This window comes from Triticum dicoccoides, chromosome 1A, assembly GCF_002162155.2.
Source record: "Triticum dicoccoides isolate Atlit2015 ecotype Zavitan chromosome 1A, WEW_v2.0, whole genome shotgun sequence".
NCBI classification, from domain to species: domain Eukaryota; kingdom Viridiplantae; phylum Streptophyta; class Magnoliopsida; order Poales; family Poaceae; genus Triticum; species Triticum dicoccoides.
In genome coordinates, this window is record NC_041380.1 from 538,352,721 (window position 1) to 538,368,242 (window position 15,522).

Consider the following 15,522-nt stretch of genomic DNA (forward strand, 5'->3'; position numbering starts at 1 on the left):
CCGCCTAATCCACCGCTGCCCCCGACGCCATGGCGGACGCCAACAGCAGCAGCAACCCGCTGCTCGCCGACTTCTTCTTCCCGCCCTTCGACCACGTCGACCGCGTGCACCTTCTCTCCCAGTCCCAGATCGACCCGGCGGCCAGGACCCACGCGAAGCGACGGAGATCGGCTGCGTCGCCCCGCCACCGCCTCCTTCCTCCCTCCCTCGGGGCGCTCGAAGATCCCATGCCCGATGCGCCTCCTCTGCTCCGACCTTCTCCAAGCCATCCATGGAGCTCCATCATCAAGGTGCCTGATTCGTTTCGATTTTGATTTGCTTCTGCTTTTGTTTGTTGCTCAGTTCTGTACTGTTGGTGATGCCATGGTCCTCCCTTTCCATTGCTGCAGGATAAGAAGAAAAAACCCTAGCTAGGCCTGGAGGATGTGTTGGATTGGAAAACCACTCGAGCAGGGAGGAAGGAAGCAAGGAAGGTCACCATGGACCTCGCCCAACTCCCACCCTGCAGCTGTAGGTAACCCCCTCCCTCTCCCTGCCTTTGTCAGACCTGAAGATGCAGTGTCTAAGATATTCAGTAATCTCCGCATCTGATTTGTGCAGTTTGTGCACATCTTGTCTGGTTGTTTGAAAGAATGGGGCAATGCTGCGTGCAGGCACAGGAGAATAAGCCACGGGCGAGGAAGACTAAGGAGGAGCGGAGGGAGATGGTCGAGTCCTTCGTCGACACTTACTGCCCCCATATCTTTCCCCTCTCGCCTCAGTTATAGTTTTGAATTTTGTGTGTGCAGGCATGTAGTTGCCAGTAGGATTTACTTCACACGTTTATTCTATTTCTTTCTTGGTTCCCTTTGTTTTTTATTAGGATTTATTTAGTTCACACACTTTTGCGGCTGTTGGTAGTTTGTTTTGCAACCCTTTGCAGAAAGTTTGCATTGCAAGCCTACTTCTCTAGCGCATTGTTTCTTAGAATCATGATGCAACCTATATGTTCTATGATTTTGATGTTTTTTTGCGGCGTGATCTAGACTACAATTATCCACTGCTCTTATTTTTGCAATTTGGTCTATATGATTGGAAAGCAATGTTGATAAAGTGTGTCTTCCTCTTGAGCATCGTTTTGAGCAAATGTTTTATATAGAAGTTGCTGCCGCGGGTTCAATTTGTTTCGATTTGGCTGGGTATGAGTCCCCCTGTTGCAAGGTGATGACTTGTCTCTACCTTTGTTCGTTTCGCTCTGGCCACCGTCAAGTGTTTGATTGGAGTATACGCGAGGATAATATGTCATGTATTTCATTAGACAAATAATACTGCCTGTATTTGCATGCTTGCAGGAATGTGTCAAATACTTGTTATGTACATGTAGTGGCACGAGAGTCAAGGTTTACTAGTGCTTGCCTTCTTGTGTTATCCGGACACATTGGTTAATCTACTTTTCTTGTGATTTCCCAATTCAATATCTAAGAAAAGAATCTATAGACTTTAATGAATTCAATGTATGATCCTGATGAGAATTATATGATATCTACCTGTTTTTATCCTTGACCAGTATCAATTGTGGTAGATCTTAAGCGACACATACTTTTTCTCGCTCCGAGTTCCTAAGCATGGCATTATATTTTTGTTAGCTAGAACATGCAATCTTTGAATTTGCTGAACATTAGAAGCTAACTAAGTTGTGCCACATTGATGTCTCAATTGTTACATTACATCTAAAAAAGTTAGCCTCAACTAACTGTGAGATTTAGAATGTTCAAATTCAGATCTTATGTTCTCAAACTGGACCGGCTTTGGGACTTATATATACACAAATCAGTACTGAAGTAGGTTTGTAGGATCTCCTGTTAGTAAAATTACAACATAAATAACTTCCCATGTAGTTCTGCTATTTTTAGTTTGGGTTGAAGTGATTGGTAGGCCTAGTGGTTGTGCAATTCTGTGGTCCTATCCTGTAAAATTTATATGCACACCTCATATGAATTTGTGATCATATCCAGTGAAATTTATATGCATGTTCCACTCCACTGTCTACACATTTACTTAGTAATACATACTTCTGCACTTCTGTTATGTTTCTCTCTTTGTTTGTATGAGGCGGCCAGGCTGCCCATTTTGTAGCAGTCTGCTTCCATAGTGTTTGTATGGAGTCGAGATGTACATAGACATGTTTTCTGAAAGTGTGACTGCACAGTATTGAGAAGTAATCAAGTTTCCTGTAGTTTTTACCAGAACCACGACCACCGGCTCAACGCCGACCCGGCCGTCGTCATCACCTTGGAGGACGACGAGGACGCCGCAGGCGCAGTCGGCCCCGGCAGCGGCTTCCACCACTACCACATCATCGTCACCTACCAAGTCCACGACGACGTCTGGTCCGTCGAGTCCTTCTGCAGCCGCTGCCGCTGCTCCATCCACAGCTTGGGTGGGACTCATCGGATCGGCCTCCTCATTTCCCATTTCAAGTAGTACATCCTTCTTGCTCGAATCTACTATTTGATCTGCCTGCACATCTCTCGCTCCGGCGCAGAATTGATGTGTTCTTCCTGGATTCTTGTGTAATGAGCTCTTCTTTTTTTAGTACTTCTGTAATGGTATTCAGAAATAAAATTCATATGTTTCTATATATGTTCTTTTAGATAAGTATGTCAATACATAACTAGTAATGTAAATGGTGTGACGCAGTTCTGAATATAAATGCAAATAGCTTGTGAATGTCAATCTCATGTATTAGGGTCCTGTTCTTGTAAACCTTATGTAAAGTTAAAATTCTTGCTGTGTGCAGGGCGGCTAGTGATGCAGCAAACCAAGCAGTAGCAGACACACCAAGCAGCAACAGGGGGAGGGTGTCTCTCGAACGTCGCCGCTGCCACTCATTGCTACTGTCACTGATTAATGATGGATGATCGCCGTTAGTTTAGCTCGACCACTGTTAGTTTAGCTCCTTGGTAGTCCCTCCATCTCTTGCAAGCGTGTAGAAATAGAAATGGTAGCTGTAGTCCCATGTAGTTGTAGTTCCTGTACTCGGTCTGCCCTTTGTTGCTTCATTTCTATGTTAATTCAGTCTCTGTTGAATGTATCTACTATCTACTGTTGTGGCTGTTGAAAGAAATGAAATGGTTTGGATACATACCTACATGCTGAGATGTAAGCTGGAATAGCCATCTGCCCTTGTGATGTCAACCTTCTAAATGCATGTTGTGGAGGCCTAAAATAGACTGGATTGTAAAAGGGCCGAGGCCCAAAAAATAAAATGGGCCAGGCCCATGAATCCAACAAAAAACTGATGAAAAAAACACAAATAGGCTGAATTAATGGGCTCGGCCCCATGTAAAACACCGAATCGGACCGGGTTGAATCTTGTCAGTGACCTTTTCAATTGGTCGCAATTTTGCCACGTCAGATTGCCACATCGGATCCGACGTGGCCTGTGCAGACAGTCAGTGACCAAAACAAAAGGTCATGGGTTCAACGACCTTTTGTTTTGGTCGTAAACGTCTACGACCTTCTCACAGAGAAGGTCGCTAATTTTAGTTTACGACCGCCAGCTTTTGACCTTCTGTTTTTGGTCACAAAAAGGTCGCAAATGAAAAACTATAACCTTTCAGCGGCCAATAATGAGGGTCACAAGTTGACATATTTCTTGTAGTGTGTTCTCACAACTTAATCTATGACTTTCTTCTTCGTAGTCACTATTTTACAATTATTGCAATTTGTAAAATGGGTCCAAGCTAGCATTTTGCCAACCAAAACACCATAAAAAAACATGGTCGTGCCTATATTTAAAACACCATCAGATTACAAAACAAACCTTTTCAGGTGGAATTCCATCCCGCAAATGGCGTCAACTTGACTCAAGTTGATGTGCTCCGATGCAAATGGTGCCGGATGGATCGAGCGCAAGTGCTACCACACACTCATTCACGCGGGAGTGTCATTCTATTTTACTAAACAACCAAAAAAACATAAACACAATATATGCTAATACTAAAGAAAAACAATTTTAGTTGTGCACATGCTTTGTACGAGGGTTCAAGTCCTAAACCAAACATTGGTGGTTGCAATATTTTTGGATTTATTTTAAGCTTGCGGTGATGTTCTTTCAGTTGGAGGGGGTGTTCCCGTCGACTGCGAGGCGTCTGTGATGACTTCATGAAATCTCAAGATCTCATGCCGGCTCAATCTCTCGAGGGTGCTCATAGAGATAGGGTGTGTGAACGCGTTGTGTGTGCGCGTTCACAGGGAGTATGCTCGTGTATGTGAAAGACTTTGATTGTACTCTATTCAAAAAAATATGATGATGCAGTGCGGAAGGAAAGAGAGAGGGTGAGGGAGGAAGAACCTCAAAGGACCAAACATTTTCCAAAACTATAACATGGTAAAAATAAATTAAAGAAAGAAAACAATCGCCAACTCCAAAGGCGAATCGACCCCCCACTCCCAATCGCCGCAACCGCACCACCAGCGCTGCCCTGATCGGCACCGATGGCGGGCGATCCGACCGGCGGCGGCGGCGGCTCCGCGGCGGGCAAGGGTCCCCGCTCGTCGACGCGGCACCAGCAGTTCCGCGACCGCGCCAAGACCCGCGTGGACGACCTCCAGGAGATCTTCTCCGGCCTCCAGTCCGCCCGCAAGGAGAGCCGCTCCGCCGACGCCGCCGTCCTCGAGGAGCAGGTCCACCAGATGCTCCGCGAGTGGCGCGCCGAGCTCAGCGTCGCCTCCCCCGCCTCCTCCCTGCAGGTGCCTCTCCAAACCCTAGCCTTTCCTGTTCCCTCCCCTTACGTGTTCAGGGTTTGCTGTCTCTGACTTTTGTTCTCGTGCCGCGTTGCAGAACTCGCTGGGGAACAACCAGGGTGCCGCGGATCCGCCGTCGGAGACGCTGCGGCTGCTGCAGCTGGCGATTGAGGAGGAGGACGACGCCACCAGCAAGCTGGCGCAGCCGATGCAGCCCTCCCGGCAGGATGGTCATCAGAATCTCAACCCCGGACTGCAAGTACATGGGGGGACTGTGGATGGCGGCGCCGACGCGTCACAGCAGTCAATGGGTCATGGAATGCAGGGAGAATTAGCCGATGTTGCTAATGCATTGTTCAGTGATCAGGTACCTCACCGTGATCCTTTTTGAATGGTTTAGTGGAATGGTATTTTTTTGTGTGCCATCATCAGTCATGTGGATGAAATTGTGTGTTCGACTAGTATGACCTTCTTACTGACTAAATGTGTACTGTTAGTGGGGGTCAATCCTTGCCTAGTTGCCAGTTAGCTCCGTCATGGACTGAAGCATTCTGATGTGCTGTGTGATCCTTTGTAGCGTGCAAAAATTATCGTAGTGTAGAAATTAAGGTTTGGTGAGTAATTTTGTGTTAGCAGATACACTTATTGAAAAACTATATTGATTTTACTTTTATATCACTATATGTATGTGTACTCGGAGTACATGTGACAAAATTGTTCATTTTTTAACTGAACCAATATGTTTCGGTAGCAGTCGCACTCTTTGTTGGTGTGGACTACTTATGATCCTGTTATTGGTTTTGTCGGCCACTTCTTTTGTTGGAAAAAGCCAAGTGCTTGTATGCATTGTCCGTAGTTGACCTTAATAAATAATCAAAACTATAAAATAACCCCATAGTCCCACACCTTCGTATGAGATAATGACAAAAAGACTGGGGCGCTTCAGTATGCCATCGCAGCATAGAGAAATGGGTTGTTCTATTACGAGTAATGTGTTGCAGCATTATTTTTTCTAACCATCTGAGAAGCACAGGTCACAATAGTACAATTTATTCATTGGTTAACCCAATTATAAATTGGAATTAATGATGACCTTCCTAAGTTTAGATGGTGAGGCCTTGCTTGATGATTTTATATCTCCTTTGAAACAAGATTCGGTAGTTGTTTAAAGGTTTTGAGTTTCTGCTCCAAACTGGTCCTGTTGAATTTTAGTTTCTGAATTCTCTTCCTTTATTTGATTTCTCTTGTGTACCTTTTCATATGGTAATGAACACGTGTACATTTGATAATGCTTTTGTGGTCCTCCTTTTTGTTATTCTTTACAAACGTGCCTGCAAAATTGTTGAATCAATCAAAGTGCTCGTCAATGTGTTCATGTATGCTGTTGTTACTTGTCACTTGTCAGTATGTAACTTTTGGTCTGGTTATTGTAACTTAACTTTTCATGTTTTTTTTTCTACTCATAGCTTTAATGAGATTTTGTCATACCTTTGATTGCAGATGTACTATATAGACCATGAACTGAGTATTGATGATTTTCTTCATGGGTCAAACCCAGATGGCCTCAATAACCTGCAAGGGACTGGTCAGCCGGAACATCAACAGTTCAATCTGCCACTAGATCTGCAACATTCTAATAATTCATATGCTGATGCAAATAACTCTGTGCAAAGTACTGGAGATGTTTTTTTCCACATGTCAGACTTGCTCACAACAGTCGGCCCGTCGCCTTCTCAATATTTGGGGCCAAAATGTGCACTCTGGGATTGTGGTCGACCTGTGCGAGGATCAGAAGAGTGTCAAGACTACTGCAACCCGTATCATGCTGGTTTAGCTTTGAGTGATGATGGTCTTCTGGGGACAAGGCCTGTGATGCGTCCAAGGGGTATTGATTTGAAAGATGGGCCCCTATTTGATGCTCTTTGTGCAAAAGTCCAAGGAAAAAATGTTGGTATTCCTGTCTGTGAAGGGGCTGCAACGTCAAAATCACCTTGGAATGCACATGGTATGCTTGGTTATTAAGTGTTAGCATTTTGGGTGAACATTGATATCAGCAAATTCTTGTGCTAATTGTTGGTTCCCTGTTGTTTTTGCAGAACTTTTTGATCTTTCTCTTCTTGAGGGTGAATCTCTTAGGGAATGGTTATTCTTTGACAGACCAAGAAGGGCATTTGAGAGCGGCAACCGCAAGCAAAGGTCGTTGCCAGATTACAACGGCCGTGGATGGCATGAATCAAGGAAGCAAGTGATGAAGGACTTTGGGGGCCTGAAGAAATCCTATTACATGGACCCACAACCATCCAGCAACTATGAGTGGCACCTTTTCGAATATGAGATCAATGATTCTAACACTCTAGCCTTGTACCGGCTTGAGTTCAAGGCATCTGATCCTAAAAGGAGTGTTAAATCAAAACTGGGCAGCAGTTCACTCAACGAAATCCAGCAGCAAATGGTCAAGCTTAGTGCAAACAGTCCGGTGGACAACAAGCGGGGTGCTAGGAGCAAGACAAAGGCTAGTCAAAAGGACACCAATGCGAATGCATATCCAGCTCTCAAGGCCACCAATCAAGCGGGTGCTTCAAATGCTTATGAAGCAGTGCCCCTCAACATCCCCAATCAGGCCAGTGCCCCCAGCGCTTACCAAACAGTGGCTCCCAACATCCCCAATCAGGACAGTACCTCGAATGCCTATGAAGATGCATCACAGGTGGACCCGATGTCATATCTGAATGAAAACGTTGTCTATGGACCTCATCTTCCATATGGTTACCCCGATGGAAAAGGCGACTTCTACTGGAACCCCAGTGGCGGCGCCTGAAGATGCAATATGCTAAGCTCATGAGCTGTAAGGCGTCTCAAGACAGATTGTAACAGTGTCAACTAAAATTTGGGGCTCAGCACCGTGGCCCTGCAGTTTTTCGTAAGTGTAGACATCTTGGATAGATACCATGTTTGGTGTGCTGTACTTTGACTGTAAAATATAGTCCGGTTCTTGCCTGTCGAGCTAAGATAGAGGATCTAGGTATCTGCTTCTTCAGAAGCTGATGCGGTTGGACCCTAGCAGCGGAGGATTCGCAAATTCAGTTGGGCTCTGTTTTTCTTCTTCTTTCCCTTAGATGTGTATATATCCTGAGAAGGGTCGAGGATTCGTATGATTCGCGGAATCCCAGATTCACTTGCGTTTCACATGCAAGATTTGGTGACAGCTCCAACCATTCTCTTTTTTATTTTTTTTGAACATCAGTACAGACGCAAGTGCTCATACATACGTGTATACACTCGGGAAGCGGATTAGGAGCACTCGGGTGCTCCACCCCCCTATATTCAAAAATAATTTAATAATTCAAAAAATGTCAAAAAAATCCTGAATATATTTTTGAACCAAATATGACTAGGTATTGTACTCATATAAAAAGTTTGGCCAATGAATGATTCTCGTTAACTTCGGGGCAAATAAGACAAATTTATGACGACAATATAGCATGAATAGTGCTTGTATCTAGCATTTTCTGGGAAATCTTTAACCCCGGATATAATAAAAGTCATTCCCTGTTTAATCTTTTTGTACGAGTGCAATACTTGGTCATATTTGATTCCGTAAAAAGTTTAGGGATTTTTTTACTTTTTTTGAATTACTAAATTATTTTTGAATATAGGGGGGGCGTAGCACCCGAGAGCTCCTATGCATTTTCGCATACACTCGTCTCTATGAATGCACAACCTACCCCTATGAATGCACACCTGCACACCCTATCTCTATGAACGCATCGCCGGAAATCCTGAAATAAAGCCAGAAATAATGCGAGCTGATGCTACTTCTCTGTTTGAAGTTCGAAAGAAATCCAGAAATAATGCAAGCACCAGGACTTGAACACCAGCAGCTGATGCTACTTCTGAAATAATGCAAGCACCAGGACTTGAACCCTAGCAGCTGATGCTACTTCTCTGTTCGAAAGAAATAAACGTTACCATGTGCTGGTGACCGGTAACTGGAATTTCTTTTCTTTTTCCAGGAAGAATACAGTATTTGTTCGCCTATAGTCAAACTTTCTCAAAACAAAATCTGTTGCCCAACTTTTCTAAAACAAAATCTGTTGTTTCCGATCGCATACTGCATGTTGGCAAGGAACAGCATTGCAGACAAAAAGAAAGCGAGTAAAATTTGGTTTAATCTTCTCAACGCAAGGCATAATGGAGTCAATGTGATAGACAAGATAATTAGGTAAATCTGAACCAAACTAGCAGGTTCCTCGCCTACTAACCACCACGACATGGCAAGTATAACATACCCTAAATTCCGACAAACAGAAAGAAGCAAACTAGTAGCGTAGATAAATCCAGCAAAGATGAGACTTTCAGACTCGTTATGTTTTCTCCTCCATCTCACAAAAATTGTACCTAGGAGCTCTCTGCCCTCCCACATTTCGCCTCTCTTGTTTCACAAGCTGCGGTTTTTCACTCGGATGGGGGTGTGCTTCAGAGCGGGCATGGTGGGACTTCGAGCGTCGCGCCAGCTTGGATCTGGCCCCATCCGATGAGGCGCCAGTGCTTCTCGACACGGCGGCTCAGGGCCACCTTCTCGCCTTTGCTAGTGCAGACGGGCGCGGTGAGCTGGAGCTTGGCGAGATCGTTCTTCACGGCCACCACACGGGCGCCGGTGGACATGGATCCAATGTTAAGCATCAGGATCTCGCCCTTGGTGAGCTTGGAGACCTTCCCTGCCTTCTCTGTACCCTTCGTTCTCACACCCAGCAGCCTTCGGAGAAGGAAGAAGTTGATCTGCAGAGAAATGTCCAAGGATGTCATTAACAGCTATCACTTGTTTGGCCAAAATCATTAAGCAAGAAAGATTCGACAAACCTCAAGCTCCACGAATACATCGGGAAGTGACCCGATTTCTCCTAGAACCTGGCCAACCAGCCTGTCGGCACGAGTCAAAGTTGGATCCATGGTGGTTCCCACACCGATAAGCCCTCCTGGCACAGCAAATTGGAGTTCATTCTGCTCTGCGTAGAGCGAGACGATCCTCGAATAGATTGGGGTGCATTTGATGTTGCCACTCTCATCCTTCATGACAATGCCAGGGCGAACTTCAATATTCTGGTTCACCCTGAGGACTCCCTGTAATAAGAATCGACATTCAGTTTATGTTTACAGCCAGAGCTCTCATGATCGAATTCTGTACCAGGACTGAGATCTGCATACATACCCTGAGGATGCTGCCACCTGCTACCCCACCCCTAATTTCATCAACCTCTGAACCAGGCTTGTTGACATCAAAGGAGCGAATAACAATCATGTTGGGAGGTGAAGTGAAGTTCCTTTCTGGAATGGGGATTTTGTTAATAATATATTCACAGATCACATCAATGTTGTACTTCAGCTGTGCAGATATTGGCACCACAGGAGCACCTTCAGCTATAGTGCCCTGCACAGATGGTAGTAAAAAAGATCAAACCATGAAAGGGAATGCATGTATTTATAACACGGGCAATAACACACAGTAGTGACCTGGATAAATTTTTGGATTGCTTCATGCTGGTTCATTGCTGCGCTTTCCTGGATAAGATCGATCTTATTCTGCAAAATTATGAGATGCTGGAGACGCATGATTTCAACAGCTGCAAGATGCTCGGATGTCTGGGGTTGTGGGCAGCTTTCATTTGCTGCTATCAAAAGCAAGGCTCCATCCATGATAGCTGCTCCATTAAGCATTGTAGCCATGAGAATGTCATGGCCCTGTTCAACAAGGTAGATATTGTAAATACATAAAACAATTATGTAATATCATATTCAAGTTCAACTAATGAAAAGAATATCTAATGATCGATCAGATAACTCTGATGACTTCCCAATTCATATAATAATTCAGTTGAATAATTGGGAATGCACTTATTAGTGTAAACAGCCATTATCATCTATGGTGATGCAAGGGAAACCTCACGATCATAATTGACAGCAAATAAAACTGTAGGGTGCAAAATGTTACTAATCACTTGGGTACGGCAAGAAATGATCAGTGTAAGCATTCATGTACTAGATCTGTAGAAGGGAACATTCATGACAGCAAAAGGGTAGGGCTTCGTCATACCGGGCAATCAACAAAGGAAACATGTCTCAGGAGCTTCATCCTGGTGTTTTCAAACCCAGGAACATCACAGGCAGGAGTATCTTCTTTTCCGCTTCCATAAGCCCTTTATATAATTGAAATAAAAGTCAAATAATGTAAAAGAGCTTAAAACCTTGTAAATAATCACATTGACTAATTTCTGAAGGTCAAGTTTGAGATTTCAATCATGAGTTTTACATTGTATTCACTAGAAAACAATCATGTGACATACAAGTTTAATAATTTATAGGAGTACAGAACAGTGCCCCCTGAAGTTCTTTGCTCTAAATTGTAAAGAGGCTGATAGTCATAGAAGCTAATCATGTAAAAAAGATAAGAAATTCAGCATACTTGTAACACATTGGTCGTGGACATCTGTCATCCTCGCATTTATATATTTTTGCATTAGCATAGCCCAGCTTGATAGTGATGTTACGTTCAAGCTCATTCTTGAAGCGAACAGTCTACAAATCAAAACAAAGAAATCAGAAAACAAGAATAATAATAAAGAAATTCCAAATGAAAAAGAATGTGCACATCAACATTCATCAGTTACTAATCATTCTAGAAATTATTGTAAAAAACAAAGGCAAAGAAGCATGAACTACAACAGTGCCATTACTCAAGCCAAGAAACTAGAGCACTTATATTTTTAATAGTAATTCCAAGACCAAACTTTTATCAGGTTTAAAGAAATCTGCAGTGCATTCCTAGCAAGTGCTAGGTTAGTTTACTCGTTCAAATACCAAAAGGCAATCTAAGCATGGCATATTTGAGTAGTATGGCAAACTCAGAAGAGTTACTGCTCAATGTGATAAGGCTTGGAAAGAAAATATGGCCACCGGAATGAATGATACCTGAACTCCAGATATAGCTTTCACAACAGTAGACTTTCCATGGGCCACGTGACCAATTGTACCTGAGGTGTAACATGAAGATCATAAATATTATGCCCCCGCATAAAATCAATAATTCAGATATGACCCAAATACCACAGAAAAATATAGATAAAAAAGCAAACAAGAGCAAGTGATGGTTCACAAATCAAAATTGCAAACAAAGTAACTTGTTATACTAATGAAAAGTTTGCTCCATCAAAGCCCCCTGGTATTAAGAGTTCCAATGACATTTTCCAAAACTGTGGATTTTGCATAGATATTTATTTAGTCTTAAATAAAAGACCATTCATGTGCATCACTTAAGGTAACATGTGGTCCATCAGATTATCTTAAAATAATCGTATTGCTTCCCCCATGCACTCACAAAAGGATTAAGCGCAACCAAAAAGCAACGTCAGACTTCAGTATGGTGGAAATGCTTAAACAGGTGCATAAAGAGAAAAGATAATGGTTCCAACATGTAACTGTCTATGTATCAGAGGAAAAGATAATGGTTCCAACATGTAATTATCTATGTATCAGAAAAATAAGGGGCATCATGCAAAAGACACTCCAGTCTGAATAATATGTGTAAAATAAGCATCACCAGCAAACATATGACAGTAAATAGGAACCATTCCACAGTGAATTGCACCACACTAAACGCGCAGAGCTCATTAGCTAACGAGGCACAATCCACATAGCTTGTAATGCTGTACGCCTATGAATTCTCCACACTGACTACTACTTGACATTAAACATTGCCAAAAGGATGGTATCAGTACCAATGTTGATGGTCGCTTGGCGCGAGATGACTTCGGGTGACAGCGGGTGGAGCTTGGTGACATCAAGCTTGGTTAGGTCCTGCTCCATCAATCCTCGGCGTGCCATGATTGAAACTGAAAGGAAAAAATTGATAAATAGGGTTATCAGCTTGCCTCTTCTACTCCTGTTCACTTACGCAAAGACCAATTGCAGGGAAATAGAACACGTGCTATCTCCAGCAGTCGGAACTGCAACAGACAGTACACTGATCCAAAAGGTCAACCAGAGTCTAAAATCTGACTCAAAGATGAATTGCTGATCTGATGTCACGATAGCCACTATCTACCACACACCATACAGAAGCACATCAAGCAACCGAACTAGTAGCAGCAGCCAATTCACACTAGCAGGAGCATTGGCTGTACCAACAAAACCATACTAAGCATTGACAGTGCCAGTACCATACAAAATTGTTTCACTGGCAGCCACCAGTCCAAACTAGCAATTCACACTAGAGCGATAAGACACGGGAGAGGAGGCAGAGAGATGTGGAGAAGAGTGGAGACGGGACGAGAAGAGAGAGCTGAGGAACTCACCGGCGTCTGGCGCTGAGGGCGGGGCGGAGTCGGGGGACGGCGGCGAGGGGCGTGGAGGGGCCGGGCTCGAGCGGCTAGGGGCGTTGCGGAGGCAGCGGAGACAGCCGGCGGCGAGGGCGTGGGGCGGAGTTGGAGGAGGGAGAAAGCCGGCGGCGCGCTTGGGTGGGGTGGGGGAAAACCTAACAGAGGAGCCGAGCGAGCGTGAGAGGGGAGAGGGGCCAAAGCGAGCGGGGCGAGAGAGGATGATGCGAGTTGGGGGCTCGGTGGCGGATTCGCTGTAATTTTGGGTTCGGATAGGGGCAGAGCCATGAAGCGAATCGTTTTTGTTTGCTCAGCTGACGGGCTACGCTACCTATTTCTCAAGCGTGTCTCGAAAATTAACAGGGTAAGTTTGTTTTCCCCTACAAAAATTGTTTTCCTTAAAAATGTAGGCTCTGTTTGTTCTTTCCTTTATAATTTTCCTGTGAAGATGAATCAATCAAGAATCGAAAATTGATGTTTGTCTTTGGTGGATGGATCCGGTCTTTGTTCGCCTACGTCTATGTGTCTGCAGGTTGGATCCTTTCGATCTAGCCTTCTTTTCAACGGCAGTGGTTGCTGTTCTGGTCTTAACACGACGACTTTCCGACTGTTTACTACAATAATGTTTGCCCGACTTCAAAAAGGGAGGGGCAATGATGGCGGCGTGCCTTTGGCTCGCTCCAGTGCTTGTAGTCGTCGCTAGGTGGTCAACGGACATGTATGTAATTCTTACTTCTGGTGTTCTTTATACTAGACAGTTGATGAACATATCGTAAGTTTTCTAAAAAAAGCAATATCGTGCCACTGTCTATCATGGTGTGTCCAAAAGCATTGACCATGCGCTACGGAGTTTACATGGTAACAAAGGTTTTGTGGTTAATACACATGGACTAATAGAAAATATGCTGACCGTTCCTATTATTTATCCCGTATAAAAACCTCAGCAAGGACGAGGAAAACTTTTGGATCGTCTATTTTTTCACAAAAAAACAAAGCTTGCGTATCTTTTCATTGATAGAAGAGTACAACAAGTTACAAGGTCTCAAAGAAATGAAGTGGAGAGAGAGGAGGCTAGGAATACGAAGTACGACATGCAGACTACTCCCTGACGACGTTGGCCAAGCCAAAAGCACTTACTTGTGCCCATAGCCGAGCTTCGTCCTTGATGAACTATAGGAAATGGCTCAAGGAGGGTTGTAGACCGTCAAAAACGCACCCATCTTGATGCTTCCGTAGGTTCCATGATGTCAGAAGGAAGAGGGAAGAGAGCCCTTTTCGGCAGAAGGAAGGGGACGTGGCCAAGGCATCGAGCCACCACTCCGAGAAGAGGACGTTGGGTAGGTTGGAGCAATGGTGGAATGGCACCATGCGAGGAACTCGTATCACAGCTAGCGAGAGAAGGAGCATCCAATCAAGAGTTGTTGCATGCTCTCTGGCTCCTGGTCGCAAAGGAGGCAACACTTGGCATGAGGCAAGCCATGGCGTGTGACCCTTTTCCGTGGTCCAGCACCGGACTTGGGCAGCCAGCCACATGAATATCTTGGTGTTCAAAGGCGCCCAAGTTTTCCAAGTTAGCCACCAGTGCAGGTCCGACAACGAGCCAATGAACATAGAGAAGTAGTGAGAAGTGGCGTTGTAGACTTCAGACTCAGTCCAACACCAGACGAGCTTGTATGGGATATCTGAGAGGATGGTGTGACGGTGCATGCGCCAAAAGGCACCAACACCGTGTTGAATATGTTGGGCCCATCGAACGTGAAACCGAGCCGGCACGCCGCCACCGCTTCCAGGCACGCACCTTGTCGCTATTCACAACACTTGCCAAAACTCTTAGTTGGAGTGCTGGGAAGCCGATGACCGAAGCTAGGACCCATGGTTTCAATCAGTCGATCACCATAACATGATAAATGATGCACGACAGAATATTTGTAAAAGTGCCACAACACATTAGAAATGTGGATTTAACACATTACTTTTATATGACCAAATGGCGCAAATTGGTAGATTCATACATGGGGAAATTGCTGATAAAAATATCAAAGTACAAATTGTTGGGGAACGTAGTAATTTTAAAAAATTTCCTACGCACACGCAAGATCATGGTGATGCATAGCAACGAGAGGGGAGAGTGTGATCTACATACCCTTGTAGACCGACAGCGGAAGCGTTAGCACAACGCGGTTGATGTAGTCGTACGTCTTCACGGCCCGACCGATCAAGCACCGAAACTACGGCACCTCCGAGTTCTAGCACACGTTCAGCTCGATGACGATCCCCGGACTCCGATCCAGCAAAGTGTCGGGGAAGAGTTCCGTCAGCACGACGGCGTGGTGACGATCTTGATGTACTACCGTTGCAGGGCTTCGCCTAAGCACCGCTACAATATTATCGAGGACTATGGTGGAAGGGGGCACCGCACACGGCT

General features: G+C 44.6%; 2 protein-coding genes across 2 annotated transcripts; one reads left to right on the top strand and one right to left on the bottom strand.

The window, feature by feature from the left end:
* Window positions 1–4,406: 4,406 nt before the first annotated feature.
* On the top strand, window positions 4,407–7,933 carry LOC119287091 (transcription factor VOZ1-like). Its single transcript, XM_037566598.1, has 4 exons — window positions 4,407–4,734; window positions 4,826–5,095; window positions 6,229–6,733; window positions 6,825–7,933. The coding sequence occupies exons 1-4, from the start codon at window positions 4,480–4,482 to the stop codon at window positions 7,544–7,546; spliced, it is 1,752 nt and encodes a 583-aa protein (XP_037422495.1). The 5' UTR covers window positions 4,407–4,479; the 3' UTR covers window positions 7,547–7,933.
* Window positions 7,934–8,867: 934 nt separating this feature from the next.
* LOC119287097 (eukaryotic translation initiation factor 2 subunit gamma-like) lies at window positions 8,868–13,284 on the bottom strand. The gene is made up of 9 exons (XM_037566610.1): window positions 13,077–13,284; window positions 12,501–12,614; window positions 11,695–11,756; window positions 11,189–11,301; window positions 10,820–10,922; window positions 10,240–10,467; window positions 9,938–10,156; window positions 9,589–9,849; window positions 8,868–9,507 (listed from the first exon to the last, which is right to left on the bottom strand). Exons 2-9 carry the CDS (start codon window positions 12,604–12,606, stop codon window positions 9,205–9,207), a joined length of 1,395 nt encoding a protein of 464 aa, XP_037422507.1. The 5' UTR covers window positions 12,607–12,614; window positions 13,077–13,284; the 3' UTR covers window positions 8,868–9,204.
* Between the last annotated feature and the right edge of the window lie 2,238 nt (window positions 13,285–15,522).

What these genes read in the sequence shown, in the direction of transcription:
- LOC119287091 (XM_037566598.1), top strand. Translation starts at nt 4,480, where the DNA reads ATGGCGGGCGATCCGACCGGCGGCGGCGGCGGCTCCGCGGCGGGCAAG. An exon ending in CCCCCGCCTCCTCCCTGCAG is followed by an intron (nt 4,735 to 4,825) that starts GTGCCTCTCCAA and finishes GCCGCGTTGCAG; the next exon opens with AACTCGCTGGGGAACAACCA. An exon ending in ATCACCTTGGAATGCACATG is followed by an intron (nt 6,734 to 6,824) that starts GTATGCTTGGTT and finishes TTGTTTTTGCAG; the next exon opens with AACTTTTTGATCTTTCTCTT.
- LOC119287097 (XM_037566610.1), bottom strand. Translation starts at nt 12,606, where the DNA reads ATGGCACGCCGAGGATTGATGGAGCAGGACCTAACCAAGCTTGATGTC. An exon ending in CCACGACCAATGTGTTACAA is followed by an intron (nt 10,923 to 11,188) that starts GTATGCTGAATT and finishes AATTATATAAAG; the next exon opens with GGCTTATGGAAGCGGAAAAG. An exon ending in CAATCCAAAAATTTATCCAG is followed by an intron (nt 10,157 to 10,239) that starts GTCACTACTGTG and finishes CCATCTGTGCAG; the next exon opens with GGCACTATAGCTGAAGGTGC.